Genomic DNA, 26985 nt, shown 5'->3' with positions numbered 1-26985 from the left:
TTGTCTCAAGGAAGCAACTTTATCTGCTATTTTATATGAGCATGAGCATGGCAACTGCCTACCAGAAAGAATCGAGGGAGAAAATGTTTTTGGAACAGAGAACAGGCGATATCTTATAGATCCATTATGATCAGCTCTCCAGTCTCAGAGAGGTTTGCCAACACAAAACCCCTGTTCAATGCCTTGTAAAGGAAAAGAGAATCACCATCAAAACTAAAGAATTTGGAACAAACCATTTTTACTTACTTGTAACTGGGTAGCTTTCCCTTGGTTTCACGTACATATGAAAGGTAACACTTCCATAAATCGATGTGTAGCACTTTCATAAGGCATCTCTGAAACAACTGTTAGCATGTGGAGAAAATGTGATCAGGAATTCAAGAACAGAAATTAGGTTTTTATATTATCTCTCAGAGCGCCTCAATTAAAACTTTCTCTGTTATTCTGAGCTGAAATTTATTGGAAAGAATAACCTAAATTACCAACTGATTTGGTAAGATTATCTTCATGTTCGGTAGTCAGACATGGAGAGTATAAAATGCAGGACAATTGTTCTGGTGACCCCACTGTTTACGGTGTGTGGACAGCAATAAAACCCACTTTCGTGATCATACTTCTAAGGTATCCTTGGATAAACTGGATAAAAGAAGAATGACTCAGATAAAATATTCAATGCAAGCTGCAGTTCTTTCCAATCTACTACCCCAGCCTAATGAGATGATACCTGGTCTCCTTATAAATATATGTTTCATATGTAAGGTCCTTGGAATTTTTTTTGTTTAAAAAACAAAATCTTAAAAATTACATAAAGTATAGAATTTATTATTGGACTCACCTTTTCTACTTTGTCGTAATTTTTTGCTTTAATCTGCAGGGAAGCAGAAAAGAATAAGTAAGTCGGAAAAATCCTATTTTTAAAGGTAAAAGTAAATTTTATATTTGCAGTGGTGAAATGGTTAATTTGTCTTTGTTTAGAGTAATAGTGAATTCTACTCCACTGCTCTAGCCACTAGGCCACATTGCCTCCCAATATTTCAACACAAAATAATTGCAGTCAAATGGAGGTTTACTTCATTGACTTCCAACAGGATCAGAATTTTGGCCTTAATGAGCATCCTTACTTGTATTCTGTATTGGAAGTCAAATTTTCTAAGTTGGACACTTACTTTAAGGTGCTAAATTGTGGACTTAAGTGCACAAAACAGATACTAGTTACCTCTGTGCCCATCTAATCATCCAGATCAGGTTATGGGCACCTCACCTTAACCACCTTAGTTTGAATATTGAGCTAAATGGGTCATTTCTTTTATCAATCCACTATAACATTTGAATGTTATGTATGAATATGTTCCGTAACATATTGCTGGCAAACATTAGTACATTATGCTGAAAAGTGTATGTGTTAAAATAAACCTCTTGAAATGTTCAAACAAGAGTTGGCTGAATAACAAAGTATTCTTGAGTAAATCCAGTAAATTCATCTCTCTCTCTAATTTGCGGTGTCATATTATTTATCATTTGCAAGTATGTTTGCAAATTCTACAAATTTCAGCAAGAGCGATTATTCATTCCAACTCCATACCAGAAGAGTGTTATTTTCCTGTTAAAAGTTTCAGTCATTGAATTAGAAAGCAGAAATATCCAAGGATTTATGTGACCAATCATTCACTAACTGAACCTGATTTCTGAGTAGTCAGAGTGAAGGCTACTTTTTAGTAATGGGTATTTTTAGTAAAAATCATGGACAGGTTACAGGCAGTAAACAAAATTTCACAGCCTGTGACCCGTCCATGACTTTTACTATATACCCCTAACTAAAACTTGGGCCAGTGTTTCTCTGTGGGAGGTCTGGGGTCCCCACGGGTGCTGGAGGAGAAGGCCCAGGTCCCCCACTGGTGCTGGGGTGGAGAGGCAGATGGCAGTGCATGGCCTGGGACCCCTGCTGGTGCTGGTAAGGGGAGGTTGATGGCAGCGTGCAGCCCAGGACCCCCAATGGCACTGGGAGTGGGGGTGCAGCATGGCCCAGGACCTCTGCTGGTGCTGGGGGAGGGCTGGCAGGGCAGGCAGGCTCCCCACCCAGCTCCAATCAGCATGTCCCTGCAGCTCCTAGGGGGCTCCACGTGCTGCTCCCACCACAAGTGCCAGCTCTGCAGCTCTCATTGGCTGACAACTGTAGTCAATGGGAGCTGGGGGTAGGGGCGGTGCTTGCGGGCACGGACAGTGCACAGAGCCCCCTGGCTGGTCTGCCTGGGAGCTGCAGGGACATGCCAGTGGGAACTGGGAACCACTCCCCTAAAAGTAAGTGCTGCCCCGCACCCCAACACCCTGCCCTGAGCCCCTTCCCACACACCCAAACTCCTGCAGGCAGCCCCTGAGCCAGCTGTACTGTCCACTGCAGAAGTCTCGGAGGTCACAGAAAGTCAGGAAGCTTAGTCATAGTAAATAGTTTTCAAACAACCAAAAGGCTCAAACTTGTTTGGTTGGTTACATTATTCAGCTAATATTTACAAATAATAAATATATTAGAAAAATTAAGGATCAGTTTGTGAATGTTCACAAACAGGAAAACGTCTACATTTGCCAACTACTTTTATGTGAAATAAGGAATTTGCTCTATAGTTCAGAACAAAATCCTACTTTCCTATCAGTTATGGAACCAGTCTTACACTATGCGGAAATGACTATAAACTGCCAAAAATGTAAGCCCAAACCAGTAGACCTCGGCTTTCTACCCATAAATGTTTATATTTTCACAGAGCACAGCAGTAATAGTGATCTCTATGTGAGGCTGCTAATGACCAGCCTTTGGTGTCACCTTAGTCCATCTATTCCACTGGCCAGGAAACAAATAGTCCTGGACAAAATTTATGAAGTAAACCACAACAGAGTAAAGTGCAGTTCCCAAAAGCCCCAATCAGGATCAAGGCCCTACTGTCCTAGGTACTGTCCAAACATATGAAGACCATGTTCCCTGCCCCAAAAAAAGAGAGAGAAAAAAATTCTACCAAGAAGTCAGAGAAACACCTGTTGCTTTTCACTAGTAACATGGAGACCATCTGTAACCTCTAGTGGGATTTTGAAAAAGTTGATGTATGTATTATAAATAACTGACAGCCCTGGAATAAATACACAGTTAAAGTCTCAGAGACCTGCTTATAGCTTAACTGAACTGCAGCATTACAGTCTGTGACAAACAGATCCTCTCAAGTTTATTACAACCCTATATTTATGCTGTACACAATTAGTCCAAAATTACTACAAATATAAAATCAAAAGAAAAAGGTCTCATCTAATTTTTAGCCCATTTGTTCCCACATAGTTCTGTGGTTGGAAGTTCATAAGGCTAATGAACAAACTAAGTTATGCCTGTAAGTCATCTCAATATCTTCATATAAAAGTTCAGTTTGATGCTAAGATTCCTTCCTATTACAGAAACCATCCCAAGAACTGCAGCCTCTGGTTAGCTTTATAGTCTTATCAAACTAATTGGGATAATGCATGAATCTGTGATTTTGGTTTTGTTTAAATAGTTGTCATTTCTGCCTTCCAGCTTTATTTGCAGGAACACACTGAATGCATTTTTTAAATGTTCAGTTTAGTCCTTAAGTATCTAGCTGGATGGGTACTTTGTCTTCTCAGGACACTGAGGGCCTTATATTTTTACCACTTCCAGAACTGATTATTATACTACCCTTTCCCCTGGCTTACCAGAAAATTTATACAAAAGGTGGCTGCTAGCTTTTTTCTGAATCACGGATGGTTTTCCAAGCCAATCAGCCAAGTTTCTGCCATTTTTCTGACATTCAAAGACAAAGCTCACAAATCCCAGGAGAAACACAGAACTAGGAGAGGGACGAGAGAGCCCTTTTCCTTTAATTTATACAAACATCTCCACACGCAGAATGGAGCACTAAATACATTAACAAGCATCTTTGACTTATTTATGAATCTGGTAAAAAAGGGCAGCAGTACTATAAAATCCAAGGGACAGAATCACAATTCCACAAAGCTGACTGCTAATGAACAGTAACTGACAAACAGTATTATATCATCTTACGTAAGCCTGCCCTTAGCCCTGGACCTAAGTCTGATTAGACATGCAGATGAACTCTGTAGTTAAACTGAGGAGAACACATACAATAAATAATAAGTAACAGTGTCATCTTTCTAGGATTAAAGTATGAAGGAACCTTCCCCATGAAAGAAAGGAGAAGGGACATTAGCCACTTCCAGTTCATCCTATAGGGCCCAATATATTTCCATGCATATTTAAACATTTACTAGAAACACATGGGGCTGATCTATTGACACCCAAGTAAACATTTTACTAAAGCCACCTCCAAAAGCTTGCCCATATCCCATGAACAAAACAAACTATTTTAATTGAGCGTTACCAACTTCAGCAAACTTCCTGTGAATCATGCACACCTTGTCAAAGACACACAAAACAAATTGGTTGCTTCAATATTAACACATACATTTCAACAGTAATATTTCTTTATCAATTTTACCTTAAAGTGTGAACTGCTTTCCTAACTTTTAAAGGCTATAAATAAACATGAGATATTAAGAAGATCAATAAACCCTATATCTTACTCTTGATTTTCCCAGGAGCCTTTGCAGTCTCAACATGGCACCTGCTCCCTGCTCAATAATGGATCCAACTTAAGGTCTTGATTTTTCAGAATTTCAGTGTGCAGAAACCCATCTATCATAGGACTGCCTCTCCTTCCTTGACCTGACCCTACCAGCAGCAGGGATGCTGGAGCTGACTCTACTGAAATTGAGATTTGCAAGCGCAGGAGACCTGCCTTCCTCAGTATCTGCCCCACAGCTCTGGAATGTCCTTTCTACAAGATATCTGTTGATCATGGATCTCATGACCTTACATTTCACTCTTAATACTGCTCTCATAACACTTTATTTCATCCAGTAACTGCCTAACAGATAGTGAAACACATACCCAAGTAGAAGGCTCACAGTGTTGCACAAATAAAGGATAGCAAATATAGCTTTATTGACAGCTTTAAGTAAATTTGTTGCCTCTCATGACACAGATGAGCATGTAGTAGATAAAACAACAAGGAGTCCTCGTGGCACCTTGGAGACTAACAAATTTATTTGGGCATAAACTTTATTAGACTCTAATGCCACAAGGACTCCTCATTGTTTTTGCTGATACAGACTAACATGGCTACCACTCTGAAACCTGCCACTATGTGGTAGTTAAAATTGATTTTAAGGCTGCATTTTACAGGGCAGGTTGAGCTATGTTCAGGTCCACAGACTAGAAGACCTAACCACACCGGTACATATGGATTAAATTTGCATAAATATGCTAAGCTATTAGCAGTCACTCCTTAAAGTAGAAGGGAGAAAAAGTCTGCAAATGTAAGTTCCATCTGTGCTAGAAAAAAATATGCTTGCAGTCAAAAAACAAAACAAAAGCCGTAAACCAAAAGGAATGGAAATTATTTAGCTTGAATAGCTATAAGAGTAAAGTACTCTGCTCCTGAATTTCAGGCTTAGTCAGAGCCAGCAATTTGGTTCTCTTTGACATTAAGGCCACTGCCCATCTAGGTTTATGAAAAGTATATATCATTATATCCTCATTTAATTAACGCTGTCTCATGTAGCAGTGCATATTTTAGACCTTTCTCATTTGATTTGTAATATATTTTTCATGGCTCTTGTTTAGTTATAGACATTAAACATTATGGAAGGGGTTCATACTTCAATGGAAAATTTGTGAAGATCCTATTTGCATTCTTTTATTCTGTAACTGGAGAGAAAAGTAATGGGATATTTAAAAACAAACAAAAAAAAAGGAAGTTTGCACTGTAAATCCTATTGCTCTTGTTTTTTCAGTGCTTTCAACATTTTTATCCTTTAGCTATGGAGCCACAGGATAAAAGCTCTTGGCTTTTTCTCATTCTCCATGAGGAGGTAGGAATCCATGAGGACACAGTGAGCAAAATCTGTTTTAATGTACTTTCTTATTATTCTAAAACACTAGGAAGATAGGTTTTAAAAGAGCTTGCAGAAAGCCTCAAACAAACATTCCTATTTATACACTCTACTAGCTCCCATTCATTTAGCTTCCACAGACAGGGAAACAGTGATTTTGGATCAAGTATTGAAGGAAATATTATTTTGGGTTCTAAACTTTTAACCGCTGCATCAACGGTTCCAGTTACCCTTGCAGCCTCTTGCAATTCATCTGAATCACTCTCTCCTGCTGAATCTTCCTTTGAGCAGAACCCTAGTTTCCATTTATTCTCCCTTGACTTGGAAAAGTTCTGTTCACATTTTTATTCGTATTTAGTGGCCAGTAGCACTTCAGGGACAAACCTTACCCAGAAGGTAACTTTTCCTTTCTTTTCTCACTCATTTGCAGAGAATAATTTCTTTTACAAGTGGGACAAGGGGCAGAAGTTGGACTAAAATACTTCCTACTCTATGTTGGTATAGGGACCCTAAGACAGATACTGTCTCGCAATATTCCTGTTCCTTTGATGGCTTCCCACATTCTCCAGCGACCTGATTCCCAGCCCCTTCATGCCTGAATATTTGGAAATAAATTCAGGAACAAAGAGTAATTTAAACTCTGAGAATTCAAATTATGAAAGAAATATTACAGAGGAAATCTAAGAAAGTAAAGACTGTGAACCTGATTCTGCACTGCCTTGAACCCTATGCAGTCATTTACACCTGTGCAGTGAGTGTAACCATTAGAACAGGAGTATTTACAATCACTTTGCACAGACATAAATGACTCCACAAAGTACCCATTAGTGGAAAATTAGACCCTATCATTCCACAAGAGTATGTTTTCACACACACAGTGCACAACATATACAGTACATCTCCCTTTCTACACTTCTATAGAGGATTGTGCATTACGATGTACCCAATAACTATGTAATAAAAAAAGGAGCTGGCCTCAGAAGGCGGCATTTCCTGCTCTTACAGGCAATTTAATATTTAACAAAAGAAAATTTAAAAGTAGAGTGTCCCTGCTGCCACGGGACACCTATAACCTCTGTGATATGAGGCATCAGCTTTGCATACCTCCAGGTATGGAGTACTTATTTACTTCCACTTCTCACTGCTGCTTAATACAATTGGAACATTATGATGTTTGCATAACTTCTCTTAAAAATGCTTATCATGACACCTTACAATTATTTTAACAAAAGTCTCTCATGGGATGCAAACTTTCATGAAGGGTTTGATTCCATCCTATTTTTTTAATTGCGGATGAAGGGGCATAACTGTCATTAGCTTTAAAATTCTCCATTGTTTGTAAGGTCTTGGAAGCCTGAAAAGGACATCTTTATGATTTGGGTCTAATCTTGCGAAGTGCTGAGCATGTCTAGGAAGTGAAGAGTGCCCCCAACTCCCATTAAAGACAATTGGAGGCGAGAGCTCTCAGCATCTCCAAGGAGGTCTTACAGGCTCACGTCCCTTGTCCTCTTCCATTGGGCTAATAGTGATTTTTGACTCGTTTCTAATGTAGGAGAAGCCCATGGGCCTTGGTTCTATTTACTTCTACTAATTAATGTAGAATCTTCATTAAGATCAGCAGAAATAAGACACAATTCATATGCTCAGCTCTAAAAATGAACTTTTGCCCCTGTTCCCCACACAACAGGGGGCACAAAGCATTTTTTCTCTAAAACCCACAAGGGATCTAAAAATTGAAATGTATATTTAAAAAAATAAATAACTCTTAACCTAGTCCACCCTTTGGTCACTGACCAATCAGAAATAAACACTAGTGTAGGACTAGCCCGATTTTCTGCATGCCCAAAACAATATAGGCAGCAAGGGGAGTTCAAGACAGATGCTGGTCAGCTGGATTCTGCCACCTGTGGAGAGCCGTGGAAACACTGTTTTGCAGGTCATCTGAGACTGAAACATATTGTCAACCAGAATAACTAGGCATGGTTGAAGGAACAATGGGGACAGTCTGCATATGTACCTGCTATGATCAAGGCAAGAGCCCCAACCTGCAGCCCCCTAGACTCCTACATTCAGTATGAAGGGGGGCGGAGGGATGTGCGCGCTTGGGCCAATCTCAGTAACAATTAATGCTACAGCAACAGGTTATGGGGCACTATGCCTTAAAATATTTTTTAAAAGATAAAAGCAATACAAAGTTAGATTGTGCAAATGTATTCTGTTATGCATGTGTTACTGCTGTATGAAGGACCAAGGGAGCTCTCCACATAAGTTACAGCTGGTCACAGGAAGACTGCCCCTATGATTAACATTCAGAGTCTAGTGCAATGTGAATATATCAGCAGAGCTGACAATTTTAGAAGAAAGCTACTCCTGTGTATTTCAGACGTATGTTGAATATATGGAAAAGTTACCAGATATTGTATCTGTCAAAAAAACACTTTACTCTGTTTTTAATAAGTATTTGAGATGCTGCAACTGAATTCTCTCCTTAGCCTTTTCCACACCCACATCCCACTTACAGTTCTTGGCTTCAGGGCCAGGTCAAGACTGGGGGACAGGACATAGCCTCACTCTAGCTACCCCAAGCAGGCAAAGTTTAGAGCAGGACTGAGGCTGCTCTAATCGTTGTCAGGTTAGGGATGGCATAAAACTAGGGTTACCAGACAGCACGTGTGAAAAATCGGGACGGGAGGGGGGGTTAATAGGAGCCTACATAAGAAGAAGACCCAAAAATTGGACTGCCCCTATAAAATCAGGACATCTGGTCACCCTACATAAAACCAACCTCAAGATCAGGGAGTCAAAACCAGCTCTCTGATCGCTTCCCGCAGGCTGTACTTAGAGACTGGGTGCAGGACAGAATCCAGGTCTAATTTACTGTGTGAAAAAATTAACATGCTCATGAAGTCTAAAAACATATAACATAAAAGTTAAGACAAGTTTGTCACATTTCGGACCAGACAATACAAATCTCAAACAATTTCTTTAAAATGCTTTCTACTTCTATAATTATTTTTTAAGATAGAGGCAGCCCATTTTGCTTCAAGCAGCAGTGGTTTACAAGTTTACAGCATAGGAATCCAACAGCTCCAATATTTATTTGTATTGCAAGATTTATTTATTTTTAAATCTGGGTGCTACTGAGAATGACAAATATGAGTAAAAGTGTGATAAAATTCATTCAGAAGAAAAAGTATTTTCACAGTATACAAAAAAATTACAATTTTTCCTCAGTAGGAATATGAAATAATAATAACAATCAACTAGACTTTTAGTACCAGATTCTAACCTCACAGTAGTGTAACTATACTGAATTTCATCAGAGTTACTTCTGATTTACAAAGCTGAGAGATCAAAAGCAGGCCGTTTGGATGTATTAATTATTAGTGTGTTCTGGGTCTATTTTTCTCTCCAGGCTAAAATATGAAATCTTTAAAAAAAATAAAAATAAAGCTAGTGACAACTATTTCTGAGACAGTTGCATCTAGCCACCATCTTGCTGAACAAGGATCAATGTGCTGGACACCTAATATTTATTTATAATTCTCAGAGATAGATTTAGGAGGTGATGTGTAGGCAAATTCTCTGAGCTCCACTTACATCCACTACCATAAAAAGGACTCTGAGTTGGTGTGTAATTTACATGCTGAAGAGCCTAAAGAATTGAAGTAAGAAGAATGGTCTACTTTCACTTCCACCTCCTTATATCCTGTTTCATGCTTTCCTTAATACCTGTCTGTTTTCTTACTCCTCAGGACAAGTGACTTCTTTGAATTCTCAGATTCTTCAATGGACCAAAATACAAAGTGATGGATAAGAAGGGGTCTGATTCTAATAGGAGACTAATTTGATGCAACATACTTGTTTGGAGGGAGGCAGGGAAGAAGATAAACTGCAATTTAAACTCACCTCTAACTTTAATCCTTAACATTTAAAAAAATAAGTGTTCTTGGATGTAGCTAACACTGTAGACTATTTCATTTTTGATACCTGCAATCCTATTTTATCAAGGTAATACTCAGGTTATGTTGAAATTAAATTTAAAAAACTGAGATCTGTTCCTCTACTGCAGCTGTGATGAAATGGGTGATATGAAACTATTAAAGTAGGATTATATTTGGATATTAATATTTAACACTTTACAAATATTCACAAAATTAAATCTCATCACTTTTGTGAACTACAAATTACCTCTATTTTACTGAAAGGGAAATAGAGGTAAAGAAGTTAAGTGATTTGACCATGGACACAGGAATAGACATGGATAAAGTCAGGACTGGAATTTTAGGAATTCCTGATATAATAGTTCCTTTATTTTTATCCTTAAAAGACAACAAACCCTGCAAATTAAGCTAATCCTGGCTTTGTTACCATGTGTGTACATAATTTTTATCTTTGACCTCTCGACCTCTGTTACCTTCAATTGTTGTGTCTTGTCTTAGTCCAGGTCATAAGCTCTTCAGGACAGGGAATGTCACTTTGTATTTCTACAGTTCTCAGAACTACAGAACCCCAGTCTGACTGGTGCACCTGAGTGCTTCTGTAATAAGTAATAGAAAGAGGAGTTCCTGGCTCTCAGTTCTGTGATCAGACCATCCATTATAATGGAAGATTGATTTCAGCTCTGTATTTCATATATCCAATCATAAGTAATTCTTATTGTCCAGTTCAATTGTTACAAAATAAATGTATTATACCAGAGGTCCCCAACACGGTGAATGTGCCTGCGGCATGGCCGGCGGTCGAGCATCCGCTGCCACGGTCCTTCGCCTGGCGCCTGCCAGACGAAAAGGTTGGGGACTACTGTATTATACTATAAGAACAAGAAGCTCATAGTAATCATTTTACAGTGACAGGAACAAAATTTGCCCTAATATGTGTTTGCGCAATTCCTACTACAAAATTAATGGCAAAATTTAGCCCATATATTATGAAGCTGTAGTGCATGGATTTTAATTGGCTTCTAAAGGGGTTATTTATAGTATGCACAGGATAAGTTCTTACACTATGTTACCTATAGAATTAAATCTCAAGATTTATCAACAGTCAACAATTCTAAACAGAAGCATGAAGGATTTTGGTTGTTTTTAAGACAGGTTTTCAGTGTTCCATTTTCACACAATAGGACAGTAAGGTTTATCTACACTGGAAACTGAATGACGAAAAACTTTTGTCATTCAGGGGTGTGAAAAAAAACCACACCCCCAAACGACAAGAGTTTTGCTGACGAAAAGCGCCAGCGCGAACAGCCCTTTGTCAGCAGGGGCGCTCTCCTGCCAACAAAGCTATCGCTGCTCATTGGGGGTGGAAGTTTTTTCTCAGTGGAAGAGCTCTCTCCTGTCAACAAACTGTGGCTACACTGTGCACCTTTTAGCGGCATGGCTGTAGCAGCACAGCTGTGGTGCTAAAAGGTGCTTCATGTACACAAAGCCTAATACAGCATCTGACCCCTAGAGGAAGAAACTTCCTCAACCCCTTCACCTCTACCCTACTCATGACTCCTCCTCCTCCCTGCCTCTCCAATATGAGACCTCTCCTATTTCTCTAGCCCCCGTTTCTGCATGATTGCTGTACAATTAGCCCCAAATTTCCCAAGCAGAAAGTCTAATTCTCCCAACCCCCCTTTCTAGTTCATCTTCCTGCAAGTGGTTATTCTGGAATCCATGCCAAAAAATTTTGCCCTCTTCCCCCACACCTCAGCCTGTGCCACTGCTTGGGTGTATCCTGCTCCATGATGCTTTATGGGATGAAATGGCAGAGTGGATATGGAAAAGGGGGGATGGCAGTAGTCCCAAACAGACCTTGTCTTCCAGTGGCCACAAAGCATCCCATCACTCCAAAAGAGTAACCTCAACGAACAGGGGCGAGAGGAGAATCTTGAAAGCTATAGGGACTAGCTGGTTTCCTAATGGCTAATTTAAATATTGTATAGTGCTACAGCAGCAATACTACCCTGAAGTCAAATTTGCTATTGACTAAGTTCACAGTGACAAATGTCTTACATGTCTGAAGAAATGTAGTTCCTGCACAATGAAGTTACTGCAAAACATACTGCATATAAAATACCTTCCTTTTTTTTTTTTGAATATACCGCATACCAGCACATTTCAGTATGTGATTCTATAGGTACACACAAGAATATTTAAACTATGTATTTATTTGAATGAGCAGTAACTGCAGGTCTCAATTTTTCTTTATTCAAAAACAATTCGAGTTCCATGTTAAAACTCAACATTCATGTAATTTATAGGAGAGAGAATTTAAATACACAAAAAATCAGAAGATTTAAAAAAGAAAAGTTTTAGCCCACGAAAACTTATGCCCAAATAAATTTGTTAGTCTCTAAGGTTCCACAAGTACTCCTCGTTCTTGCTGATACAGACTAACACAGCTACCACTCAGGAGATTTAAAGTTATCATTCCCAAAAGAAAATAATCTGGCTACACTGAATTCATCCACACATTCAACACACTTTTCTGTCTCATCTACTTGTGCATTTTTCACTGAAAAAAAACCTAAGCTCTTTGGGTCAGGTATTGTCTTTTTACTGCCTAACTGTATATTGCCCAGCATGTTTCTCAAACTGGGGTCTGTGGACCCCTGGAGATCTGCCAAGGTACTCCAGAGTGTCTGCCAGCCCCGCTCATCAACTCAACTCCTCCCCCTCTCACCCAGTGCTTCCTGCAGGCTGGGGAACAGCTGTTCAGCAGCATGCAGTAGGCACTAGGAGGGAGTGGGAGAAGTGGGAATGGGACATGCTCAAGGGAGGAAAGAGGAGGGACAGAGTTGGACCAGGGGTGGAAAGAGGTGGGGCGGTGTGGGGCTTTGGGGGAAGGGGCAGAGTGGGGGCAGGGTCTGGGGCTGAGCAGGGGGTCCCTGAAAAACTTTAAATCAAAATAAGGGTTGTTGGGTTCCTAATGTTTGAGAACCACTGACCTAGCACAATGGGGTCCCATTTCCTAACTGGGATGTCTAGGTCCTATACAGTACAAATAGTAGTAGTAATAGCAGATGAACTAGTATTCAGCTTTCTTCAATGTTATGTTTGTAAAAATGCTGGGTGTGTTTAGAGAACTGATGTTCTCATTTTACCCACAAACAGGTACAGCCATTTCCTATGAGAACATCAGTTCTCTAGAGCCAATCCAGCATTTCTGAACTGCCAAGCTTCCCTACACTGACCACTAGTAAGTTTCATCCTTGACCCTGGGGGACCATTTGTAAAAACAGGTTAGTTTGTTCTTTATGCACAGTCAGTCTTTGTCCTGTCTGCTCAGACTGCCAATATGCCACTTACTACTAATTCTGGTATCTCATTGGGTAAGCACCTGAGATGACCAAACTCATTTCACATGAGCCAGACAGCCACCACCCATTAACAACTTTGTTGTTACCAAGTTGGGGACTGTTCAAATAAGTGATGTAGAGATGAAAGGCTCTACAGTGGCAACAGAACATAAATGTCTCATACAGTATCAAAAATATCTATATACAAGAGGGATGATTTGATGGCTGTAATAAATATTTCTCAATTTTTGAATGTTTACCATCTCAACCAATTTGTTGCATTTGGGGTTTTATAGATTCCAAATGTGTCAGATTTTTCAGGGACTAAATGATTTAAATGCAAGTTCCTTAATTTCTATATAATACCAGGACAAAAACTACAGCCTTAGAAGCCAAAGACATGCAGTGCTCCTTTACTAGGACTTGTGTAATATACTCATGGAAGACAAACGACAGATTCAAATTCTGCAGCAGTTCTACATGCAAGTCAAACTCTAAATGACTGCAAAATATTAGCCGTAGTTTTGTCCCCCCATTACCCGAAATTTCACAATAAGACAAACTGAAGAATAATTAAGAGCTAAAACTTAAGAAATGAGAGGTGGTGTGGGGGGGGGGGAGACAGATAAAGGAAAGAGTAAAGATAGACAGGAAGAAAACCCCCTTTTACATGGATCAAAGAAATATATTTTCCTTAAAATTACAATAAAAGATTTCCTTACAAGTCTCATCATGTTAGTGTAAATTTTCCCTTATTTCCATTGTTTTGTTCTGAAGTGAAGTCTTGCTCTGAAAGTGACTCTAAAATGGCTTTGTTGGGTTTAAAAGTTCTTGTCCCTCTCTGATTCCAGATCAAATTAGTTCATCTTACATGTAAAAAGGTGTTTCTTGTGTTAATGCAAGAAGCTCGATTTAGGGTTATTTCTACTATTTCATGTACTTAGTTCTAAAGCATCTATCACTGTAGTATCCCATCAGCACCTGAAAGCCAAGCTGTGTTCTTTTCAGCTATTACCAGAACAACACACCATCAGTCCCCTTGCTCTTTAGCTGTATTGGCTCTGCAGTGGTAAAAGAACAATCTGTTTTTTGTCATGCAAGACAGCAGCGGCTGTGACTCTGCATCTACATAGAAAACTGAGCTGTTGAGAGTAAAAAACTGCCATTATATAGGTCACTCTTCTCATAATTATCCTTTAAGTTTCATAGTTTATTTTCCTGAAGAAAGTGTAAGATGGAGGTGTTTGAAATGAATGGAAGACCTTGCTTTGCCACATTCAGAAGATTTTTCTCAATCTAATGTGAATAGTCACAAGTTCACAGTAAAGGCTATTTATAAGAGAAATGAAATATGAACACATTTTCTTTGAACATTCTCCAAAGAATGGAGAACGTTGTTTCAAATGAACTATAAAAGGATTATATGTCTATAGTCAATTTACCCAATGACTATACACACAAATATTGCAATAAAGGATTTGAAGAGTATTTAGTGAAATTAGGAACTTTTTACTTCCAAAATATGCACTTTGTGTTACCTTCTGTTTTGTGTTATGAAAAAGAGAAAATGGCACTCAGAACCCCAACTTGAGCCTGCCTGGTGACAAAGGGAAATCTATTTGTCTTTGGAGAACAAAGAATTCAGTGGAAATTTGCTCATTAGTTACTGCTTCTTAGAATGGCAGAAAGCACCCCTCGATGAGGAAGGAGAGATTTACATGAATGACAGCATTCCTCTTTAGGGAGCCAACCTACCCAGGGAAGGTGGGAAAAGAATAGCAATATAGATGGGGCAGGGCCTTTCCAGGAATGAACTGATACATGCAAGGATGTCTTCTGCTTTTCTCATGGATTCTTGGAAACTTGCAGCCCTCTACAGCCTCAGCACTCCCCTCCTCCTAAGGGGGCAATCAAACTGGAGGGCAGCATGTAGTAGTCCTTTCTGTCAGAGATCTTGTTTCCACAATCCATATTAATAAACGTTACACATCTTTTTCCTTAAAGCCAAAGCAGCAGACTAAAGAGAGAAAGGCTTTCACATTGGTGTTCCCACCAACCAATTCTAATCATCAGAAGTCTTAGTTGGAAACTCTGAAGTAAGTATATTATGCTCCACTGGAAGCTAAGTTAAATCCTTCTAAGAAAGGCCTATGTAAGATTTTAATAAACAAAAACCAATTTGCAGATGACAAGTTTCTCTTTCTGCTCACAGAATCTACTGATTTGATCCAATATGCTATTTTAACAAAATCTCCAGTGTAAGATGGGAGGAATGAATTCAAGGTCACATTAAAATGCAAACTCCAGAAGTATATAAATCAAGTCTGCATTCAAATATGACAGAGAAACACCAACACTCAGGATCTGGGTATATCCTAATTATCAAGCTTTAGGTGAAACATAGGCTGCTAGCTAACCTTCTTAATTACATCCCCTCAAGGAGAAAAGAAAAAGGAGCATAACCACCTTCACTGAAACAGAAATGTCCATCCCCTAGCAGCTAAGAATATGCTTTTGAATGCTAAGGGCTTTTCTGCACATTGGGTTATTCCTGAATAGCTCTTCAGGAGCAAGAGTGCATTGTTCCCATTTATCTTAATCCACTTTGAATGTGGATTATTTAAACAGAAATAAACATTCCAAAGTAAGAATGTCTACAACTGCTATTCAGGAATATTATTCGGGAGTTATTCAGGAACAGTTACTGCTCTTTAAATTCACAGTCTACCTTAATCCAAATTAATTTTAAAGTGCAGGAAAGCCTTAAGGACGGATTCATTTTTGAGTTTTCTTGGAAGAATTTAACAATTCACGCCATGGTGTAATCTTGGTCACCACCGTAGCATTCTACTATAGACTTCAGACAACATATTTGTAATTTGGTGCTTAAAACTGCAAGCTGCTGAATGCCTTCAATTTCTATGAAAGTTGAACAAAAATTAAGGGTGCTCAGCACTTTACAGAAAGAGGCCCACTCTTTATAGTGATTGTCTTAAAAGCTATCATACATTTAATGACCTCAGTCTACAGCTACAAGTTAAGTCTTTATGGAGAAAAACTAATTTAACAAACAAACAAAAACAACAAAAATGAAGTGATTTTCTATTGTGGACTTTAGAAAACAAAATAACCAACAGGAAATGGCACTGGGTTGCTATTACTAATTAACTCACCCTTAAAAAGTTATTTCTCTTTGAAAACTCTCTCCTCCTACCCACTATTTATGTTGGCTTTATTTATTTTTTTCTTTCAACTTGGATAATGAAAATAGACAAGTCAGTTTGTTAAGTTCATTCTTCTCCCTCTCTAGTCCATATTGGATTCCTCAGTCACTCCTTTTTTGAAGAATCCTATATATCTACTTCCTCCTCCAATTATCAACATGAGTTGTTGCTTGTTCTTTTTATTTCACCAGCATGGCCAGTTCCTTTCTTCCTCCTCTCACCTCTGAGTACATATTTTGAAGAGAAATGTATTTCTGATCTCAGGTAAGTATCATATACCAATTTAAAAGGCAGCCCACACTCGTAGGCCAGTGCACATCCCTACTTCCCTCACCAGTACCTAAATACAAAATAGTCCCTTGCGGTGTTAGATACTGCTTGACATGAGTAAGAATGGCAGATGCAGGCTCACAAACAAGATTTTGTTAGAAAAATGACAAACACCTTTCCATTTTCTCACCCTTTTAAAGTTACTTCTTTTTTAAACAAAACATTAGTTGTCCTCTTACCCCAAAATAAAATAGTCAAATATAAAATAGAGTTGGAGTCTGTCATCCTCTTTCACTTCTCTTAATAGTTCCTCATAGTTTATTGCAATCAAGTTTTTTTACTATATGGGTAAAACTGGTATCTAGAAATCCAGAAGTTGTTAGCCCTTTCTTGAAGAAAACAAACTCATTAGTTCAGTCTTAAGTACTATTTGCCCTAATTAATTATGTTATATCTTTCTTTGCATTGACCATGCTTAGAGGCAACAAGCCCCATCAGAATTCTTTTCATATCAACTTCCTTGTCACACCTACTCTACATTTGTCTTTATTCTCAGCCATCTTTGTCAGCAGAACCAAATCTTTTTTTTAATAACTAATATTCGTAGGTGATTATCTGTCCACCATGCTTCTTGCATTAGTCCAGTTACTTTTCTTTCCTTTGAAGATTATCTTCTCTGTTATCCTTTGTCCATTTCTTTACATTTAGTCTGTTCATATAGTCTTTTTAAGGAAAATGTGTCTTCTCTGCCCTTTTTTTGCTACATTCCTCATGATGTGAGCTGTACCTACTACTTCACTTTCCACATTTTAAAAGAAGTCTTCGAAAGCCTGTCCAGTTTAGGAGGCTGATTCCCCATGCACACAGTGAAGAACTTCTATTTGTAACAGCTCCTTCTCTCAATACAAGGAATTTCTATTTCATTAAACCAAACTTCTTTCTGAGCAACAGCCTTTAATCCAACAGTCTGTCTGCCTCTAGTTCTCTAGGCCTTGCCCACTCTTCAGTGTGGTTAACCTAATCATCTCTGTTTTGCTCCCCAAGTCACTGAACTTCTGCATGACACTACTGTCCTGCTTACTGCTTGTGTCAATATTAATGTGAGCGACACTCTGCAACCATTCTTCCAAACTGTTGAAGCAATATACTGCTTTGTTCTCCTTATTCCTATTTTATGTTATCCAATCCCTCCTTTTTCCATACAAATACCCTGATCATGGTGATCTTTCACTCACTGAGCCACAACTTTCTTCAAGACTTTCTTAGATCAGTGCAGTTACCACACATTTCAACTTGGACACTGGCTTGCTCTATTTGTCCATTGTCAAATATAATGCAAGATAATACACTCTCTCTGGATGTTTTCAGATGGAACAATCCATTTTATGAACACACAATATTTTCTTCTACCTTCCACTTCCCTCTACTCAGATTCAGTCCTCCCGTCTTTGAAATCTTCCTTAATTTCAGCTGCAAGCATCTCCTGCATAAAATGGCAGAAAAATCTTCAACATCCCAGATGATAATGTTATACATCCAGCCTCAACTTCTATTTCAGCTTTCTAAACAGCTTATATTGCTTACCCATGTGTCACCTCCAGGTCAACAGCAAAGAATATAAACATTACACACTCACTGTAGCCTTTGCAAGAGTTATTTTATTTTTTCCCCATTTCTCTGCTCACTTTTCTTAGTTCTATTCACTGTAGTTCCCATTTCACACTCCATATTTCTCAGGCTTTGTAATCTATTACGACAGTGAAAAAGTATTAAACACACATGGGAGTTGTTACAAGTCTATGAAAGTATTCATAGATATTAAGCATAATTCAATCAACAAACAGATCTACTGGTATTCTTTGCTGCTGTTAGGAGGCATATCATCTCTCTCACACACATTCGCAATCCCTTTACAACCAGAACTAACACTGTAGTGCAGGGGTCAGCAACCTTTTGGATGTGGTGTGCTAGTCTTCATTTATTCATTCTAATTTAAGGTTTCATGTGCCAGTAATACATTTTAACATTTTTAGAAGGTCTCTTTCTATAAGTTCATAATATATAATTAAACTACATTGTATGTAAATTACATAAGGTTTTAAAAATGTTTAAGAAGTTTAATTTAAAATTAAATTAAAATGCAGAGCCCCCCGGACCGGTGGCCAGGACCCGGGCAGTGTGAGAGCCACTGAAAATCAGCTCGTGTGCCGCCTTTGGCACACATGCCATAGGTTGCCTACCCGTGCTGTAGTGGCTCAGTTATCAATAGAAGGATGTGATTGACGTTACATTTTAATTTCAGTGGTAGTGTATCTATATCAATATAGCACATATGGAATGTAAAATCATTCCCTCAACATGCCAAGGTGCAATGGCATGAACTGAAGATCTTTTACCACTAAATGTTATTTGAAGTTAATTTTAAGGTTGTGGCACAAAAGCAAGGAAATTAAAAAATAAGATGGATACACTGTACTGATTTCATTGGGCCTAAGTAATGCAGGGGCCAGATTAGTGTAACAGGTAACTTAGTGCAACTTACTATGAAGTGTACACTCCTTATGCAGCAATATCTGGAAGAAAGGTGAATAACCAAGTGCTAATTATCTAATTCAGTGTCATTATATAGATTTGTTTCACATCATGGTATTTTATGGTGGTTTTGCATATATTTTTCTTGACTTGACTGAACACTGAAAAATCTTTTTGAATTAAAAAATACACGGGGGAATAATGGTTTGTTTCTAATACCAATTCTTCACCAGTTAAGATTAAGCTGATCGCTCTGTTTTTTAATTAACAGTGTTACTGGAGTGCATCTTTTCAGATCCAAATACTAGTACCCATACAGTATATCAAGAACACAAATTAAAGTTTAGCCTATACAAACCTACTACAAGGTGGATGTACAACTGGTTGAAATAGCATTCTTAGAGTAGTTATCAATGATTTACAATCAAGCTGGAAAGGCATATGGAGTGGGATCCCACAGGAATCTGTCCTTGGTCTGGTTCTAGTCAAGATCTTCTTAAGTTATCTGGATGATAGAGCACACTTACAAAATTTGTGAATGATACCAAGCTGTGAAGGATTGCAAGTGCTCTGGAGGACAGAATTAGTATTTATGTTTTCTTGACAAATTGGAGAAATAGTCAGAAATAAGCAGGATAAAATTCAATGAGGAGAAATGCAAAGTATTACACTTAGGAAGGAATCATCAGTTGGGAAATGCCTGCCTAGGAAGGAGTACTGCAGAAAAGAATTTGGGAGTTATACAGGATCAAAAAATGAGTAAGAGTCAACAATGTAATACTGTAGGGGGGAAAAAAAAGAACCCCTCATGCTGGGCTGTATTAAGCTGGAATGTTGTAAGGAAGACACAAAAAGCAATTCTTCCACTCTACTCGGCACTGACAAGGCCTCAACTGGAGTACTGTATCCAGTTTTGGGCATCGTACTTCGGGAAAGATGTGGACAAACTGGAGAAAGTCCATAAATTGAAAGTCTAGGAAATATGACCTAGGAGGAAAATTTGAAAAAAAAAAACAAAATTATTTGGTCTGGAGAAGAGAAGATTGAGGGGGCAAATGATAACAGTTGTCATGTATGTTAGAGAGGAGGGTGATAAACCATTCTCCTTAAACATTAAGGACAGGACAAGAAGTAATGGTCTTAAACTGCAGAAAAGGAGATTTATGTTAGACGTTAGGAAAAACTTGCTGTTAGGGTAGTTAAGCTCTGGAACAAAATTACCTAGGGAGATGTAGAATTACTGGAGGTTTTTAAGAATAGTTAATGCAACCACCTGTCAGGAATGGTCTAGATGGTACCCAGTCTTGCCTCAGAGCAAGGGACAGGACAAGATGACCTACCCAAGTCCTTTCCAGTAAATTTCCATTATATTACATGTAAGTAAATCACACTCATGTTTAGTTTTCTTAGTCTTATGCCCTTTCCACTCTAATTTCCTTCTGTGACTACATACAGTCCCATATAGTATCCCTTTCAAATGATACTATCAATAGAAAAGCCCAAATAAGCAAAGTATGTGCCTTGAGAAATATGGATTGCATGGTATTTTACAAATCTAATTAAGTACTAGACAAATATTTGTTGAATGAGGTTACCAAATGTTGCAGAATTTTGAAGACAGTTGAATGATTGTTCTGTGTTTATTTAAAGAATCACCAGGAAGATTATATGAAAAGGCAAGGTCAGAGACCAGCTGGCATCTGACCAAATTAAGATCTTCTTTTAAAGTGATATTTGAATCTAAAACACATTTAAGAGCAGGAAACAGCCTAGAAAAGCACTAATTACTTCCATCAAGAATGGGCTTAACATGTCCTGGCTGATTTTAGCTAATCAGGAAGGAGAATGGTTCATACACATGAATGGTAGGACGGAACTATGAAGTCCTGTCATATCTCAAAGAGACAGTGTGTCAATTTTATCCGAAGACTGCGCATTCATCCCCTCACATGCTAACATACTGCAACAGGGCTCTCTTCTCACTACGAAAAGAAAAGCCACCACAGTGAGCAATGGCTTAACCGGAAAGGGCCACAAGCAGATCAGACTGAGGAAACCACCACAACCCAAGACGTAGTTCTGACAGACAATTTTTCACCCTATTGAGGAAACAAAGAAGCCTCCCTGGCTTCACACAGTATGCAAGTGCTTGATTGGACTCTGACTGTTGTCTTTTGCTAACATGCCAGGGTTCATTTCATAAAGATTAATTTACTGCATATAAAACCAATGTGAAACAAGAATGGTGCAAAAAGAAAGGAATGCTTAGGAGACATTTGGAGGATGGGATTGTACAGCAAATAACTCTACCACCTCACTAATTTATTGCAGGAATAGTCCAAAGACAAGACAAACAACAGCTCCTAACATTGTGACGGATCTCAACTAAAAAGGTCAAAAATTGGTAAACTACACTAATACTTGAAGCAACAAGCTAGATGTCAGATCAAAGGAAAAGACGACTCTGAATCTGGAATTCCAAGACCAATTGAAAGAGCTCTCCACTTATCTCATTACACACTATGTAATGTTGCACTCAATTTCGTGCATGACAAAAGAAGTACTGCACTCCATGGAAAGGACAGTGACTAAAGCAGAACTCAAGAATACTGAACTATATTATAAGGACGGCCTTGTGGTTCAAGTACTGGGACGCAGATCTGGCTTCGGTTCCCAACTCAGCCGTGGGTTTCCTGTGGAACCCTGAGCAATCACTTAATCTCTTTGTCTGTCAGCCATTTATGAACTAGGGGCAGTAATCCACCTCACACAGTACTGAGAGAACAAGTTGATGATTGTGACATTTTCAGATACTATAGTGATGGGGCAATATAAATACAGAAAAGGCCCCAGCTGATATGAAGTGATTTTTTTTCCTGCACATATATTCTCTGGAGTCCTAAAGCTAACTCCCATCCAGGGCCAATCAGAAAACCAGGAACTTCTCCAGTGATTTCCACCACACTAACCAGAAAGATTCCCCAATATTCGTTATTGGAAAGTCATGTTTAATATCAAGAATTTGAAAATTACATAAGAAAGACGGCAGGTGTAGAACTTAGGTTTTCAGAAACATAGCAGAACACTTAATTATGGAATACAAAATTAGCATCCAATGGAGAGAATGGTTTCAGATGAATTGTCACCATTTCTGAATTTTGCTGCAGAGTGTCTTCTCAATAATCAGTCGCCCAATGTACTGCAGGTTGGATACTCAGGGCTTGATCCAAAGCTATGAAAGACAACAGAAGTCTTTCCATTACTTCACTGGACTTTGGATTAAGCGCCTCATAAGGCTGAATTCATGACTTTCGGAAGTTCTGTCCTGGAATTTACTGGAATAGTATTTACACTGCAATTGTAAGAAGTGCAGCTACTCAGGGTAGATTTAAAATATGAAAAAACCTTCACAATTCAATTACAGGATATTCAAGTCCTGAACTCCAGGACTGCTTCCTCCACTGAAAGCAGGAAGCAAAAGAAAGGAAAACAAGATGTTTACAGCTGTTTATTTTCTACCTCCACCTGATGTGTAGGGAGGTTAAACTGAACCTTAAAAGGCAGCCCAGGTTGGGAATTAGAACAAATCATGTTAGAATCAATTAAGCAGAAGAAAACGTAGAAAGATATGGTCAAAAGACAGCTATTATGGTAAACGTTATCTAATTTTTTAAAATAAAGGTTGTTCTCTGCTTTTCAAGTTAGAAAATGTGTTTGCATGGTTTGACAACATAGTAGCACTTGTCATACCACTAATTATTTTACATGTCATTTTATAGCTGGAGAATAGAACCCATGCGTTACTTTAAAACTAATAACTTGAGCACAACAATACTTAACACCATTAGGAAGAGCAAGTAATGGTTTATTAGGCTCAATTTGACAAAGACATGAAAAAGGAAAATGAAGGGGCACTGTAAGAGTAGTTAGTCCAAAATTTCAGTTGAGGGATTATTTTTATTTTTGTAAACACAAAACCTAACAAACAGATGTTTCATAAAATTAAAAAATAATTCAATCACTGATGTATGTACTTATTTGTATAAGAAAATTGAAGTATTAAAGAAAGGAAATGCAGCTTTTATCTTTACAAAACATCCACAGTCCATTTAATATATGGAAAAATTACATAATCAGTACTTTAAAAAGTTGTCAACACCACTTATGTTTTGACAAACCTTACTGTACTTTAAAAAAGGGCATATAAATATTTCTGTAACCTTCCAATCCTGGAAACATGTACAAGTTTACTCAGGTAAAGGGTCCCATTGGCTTTAATAAGGCTACTTGTGTCAGTAAAATAGCTCCTCTCATGCATAAAAGGTTGGAGAACCAGATCACAATACAGTTGTTTCCTATTTCCCAAGATTTTATTTACATTAGATTAATTTTTAAAACATATTATCCAAAAGAGCTATTGTAAAAAAGGAGGTTTTTTAAATAAAAAAAAGTAGAAATGTTTAATTTAAATACATAATTTTAATAGATAGTTTTTGCAGCTATCCATTCTCAGTGCCCAAGAGCCTAAATGTTGGGCCTAAACTACTTAAAGATTCAATTAATGATGACATCTTGATCCCAAAGTATCTACAATATTTACAATAAAAAGTCTTCAAAATCATCAATTCAATTACAATTGTATTAAAACTAGTATTTAAGCAGACTTTACTGTGTGGGAATACATAATCAATATTCGGATTAATGCACTTAACGCGAATACAAGTTGGTAGCACAATAAAAGCTGATCTGGATCCAGGAAGCAGTCCCTGCTTTTGTTTTTTAATGAAACATCAGTCCTGTACTAGGACGTTTCACTCTTAAGCAGGTTACTTGTCCCGGGACACAGGCCAAAGGCACCATTCTCATTCTATGTTATATATAAATGAGAAAGGGTGGATAGAAGTTGCAGGAGAAATTGGCATCCCACAATAATAGTTTACCAACATTGCCAAGTTATACACCCTTGTTTCAGAACCAACATTAACCTAATGTTTTAGTGGAGAAACACCTGGGAAACTATAAGCCTACTGGCATAAAGTCTATATTCAGTGGATTACTTGTCTATGATGTGTTCCATTTATCTAATATATATTGAAACTGACCAGTTTAAGAGGAAGGAGAGAGAAAATTCCTAAGTTTTCAACAAGTTTGGGTTGGAATGGTTTTCCAAGATGCATGGCAAGCAGATTTATTTAGCGTTTACATTTTGGTCTATTCTATTGAAAGTGGTGGGATAAGTTAAGTGCAACTGTAATGCAACCAGTTTTCTATCCACTGTATTTACTATACGTCATAACTGTAATTAGCCATCCGTACATGACAAGAAGTCACTTCTCAAGTAGGACTGCACATATTGGTAAGCATTCTTCATGAAAGTTGTGATCTTTTACAATTTTTTGTACAGAAAACATACTAAAGAGAACATTTTCCCTAAAATTACTTCCTAAGTTTTTTTCCTCCCATCAAAAAAGAGGAAAGGGAAACAAGAATAAGCTGAAGTACTTGGGTTAATTATCTTTTGTACTACATATTTTATTGCTGTTTCTGGATTATAAAACTATTAAATTAAAAAGAACCCATGCTTCATGATCATATAACTTATGAAATTTTTGAAGTTGTTTTCACATCCAAATCTAATTTTCTCAGTTGCTGATTTACGTCGGTATTTATGTGTTTAGGTATTATGTGTAACAAATGAGAAACAATAAATATACGGGCTGTTCTCTTATAAATCATGCCTTAGAGCTTTATTAAAGAAAGCTTCTTGAATGACATTTCCACTGAGGCTGTTTTCTAGCTTGACACTGAAATCTTTTAAGGGATAGTAGACTTCAAAGTTACTCTCTATTCTAAACCTACAGAATACAGAACTGAAGACCAAAAACACAGCACATCTACACTCAATCAAGGTGGCAAAAGCTTTATTATAACAGTGAAGGAAATCCATATTTGTTACGATATTTGAAAAAAATCACGATAACTGAATAGTAATAAGTTTAAACAGTGATAAGAAAGCACAGATTCCAAATAAATTCTACTGAATCAGTTTCAACAGAAACAACAGACAGGCCTACACAGCTCCACAGTTCAGATGACGGGGGTATAAACAGTTAATGCAAACTAGATACATTTTAGTGCATACTCGCAGGCTCCACAGAGGGCAGTTACAGCGCAGCATGCTTGTGTGCACTGCAATTCACATCACTGTCATGAATTGTGTGGCCATGTACATAATACTAAAGAATTAGACCCTGAGTTTTAGTCTTCTCAAGGTAAGACCCAAAACACCCTCTAAAGTCATATCCACATGAGAAAGTTGTACATGTTTAAGTTATGGTGTGAATTTAAACCAATTAAAATTGGCACAAATGCCTGAGTGGACACTTACGTCAGCTTAAATGTCTCATATCTGTTTAGCTCAAGTCTAAAACAGGTATTTCAGTTTAACTGACAAGTGTCCTCTCAGTGGTTTGTACCGGTTTAAACTGGTTTTAATTCACACCTTAACCAGGTACAACTTTCTCACATAGACAAGCCCAAACACTGAGCTATTAAAAATATTCCTGGAATGGGCACAGGCTGTGGGAAACATTTTGGCAGGATGTTTGACTGTGTAGGTATAATTCTGTCACCTTTGGTAGGAGTGTGTATCAATTATTTAGTACTTTTGTGCTTGATGTATACTTTTATCCTTACACAATGATAAAGGAGCATATGCTCATTGACAAGGATACTATTTAAAATTCTCAGAAAATTGGAGAACCCAGAAATGGGGACAACAGATAAAAAGCCCAATTAAATACCCACTTCTTGTAGGCTCTGAGTTGCCCCATAATATTCTTTCTGAAAGAGCCGAAGTATGTAACAAACTTGGACATCTCTCCCTCTCTGAGCTGAAGCCATGGGAATAAAAATCTTCCAAGTACAGGAACTTTAGCTCACAATTATCAAGCCTCTCAAAAGAAGAGCTTAATAAAAGACTGCTAATCTTGCGTAACGGTGGGAACTTTGTAAGGGTCTGAGGTGTTACTAGAAAATATCTGTCACTATACCTAATAATGAATTTGAAATGCAACAAAAACCTCATGAACTTAACGACAGAAGAAATTTTTACCTTCAGCAACTCATAAGAAACAAAGTTTAGTCACAATAGCTCTATGGACCAAGTGAAGTATGTAACTGAACAGTTTATTCAGAACAAGTAATGAGATTCACACTGGCACTCTTCACACGGGACAAGGTCTTTCCCAGCAAGGAAGAACACAGACACCTGTTTAGACACACCAAGACCCTGTCAAGATCTCTCTTTTCAGAAATAAAACTGACAGGGGAGAGATTACAGGTTGAGCTGTAGACAGGTGTCCTGTATATGAGCAATCACGTGTGACAAGATCCTTTTATGGGAATGGTTATGTGCAATAGCAGTGAGATCAGATCTGCCTTGGCTACTAAGGCGGCAATCAGGATCACAAAACCATTGTTTTTCAGAGGTTAGTGAGGATGTTTACTGTGAGAAAAGTGGAGGAATAGACATCCATGAAGTTTCTATCACAGGAAAGAAAAGATTACTACTCCTACCACAGAGGACAGTGAACACTGTGTACACATAAAACCAGTAGTAGTTCAGAAAAGATGCAAAAAGCAGAGTTTAGTCTTGGAATTCTGCCCCAGGAAAGATAAGCACCACTACTGTGGTCTCCCTAT

At 38.1% G+C, this 26985-nt stretch overlaps 1 protein-coding gene across 1 annotated transcript in view; it reads right to left on the bottom strand.

Moving 5' to 3' along the window:
- Positions 1 to 26985, bottom strand: part of CSTF3 (cleavage stimulation factor subunit 3) — a 76023-nt gene that overhangs the window by 15954 nt on the left and 33084 nt on the right. The window contains exons 4-5 of the mRNA XM_050955065.1: positions 836 to 868; positions 247 to 344 (exon numbers count right to left, since the gene is read on the bottom strand). Coding sequence (XP_050811022.1) covers positions 247 to 344; positions 836 to 868 — 131 coding nt within the window. The remainder of the gene's footprint in view (positions 1 to 246; positions 345 to 835; positions 869 to 26985) is intronic.

This window comes from Gopherus flavomarginatus, chromosome 5, assembly GCF_025201925.1.
Source record: "Gopherus flavomarginatus isolate rGopFla2 chromosome 5, rGopFla2.mat.asm, whole genome shotgun sequence".
Taxonomy (NCBI): Eukaryota; Metazoa; Chordata; order Testudines; family Testudinidae; genus Gopherus; species Gopherus flavomarginatus.
This window is presented reverse-complemented; position numbering and strand designations above follow the sequence as displayed.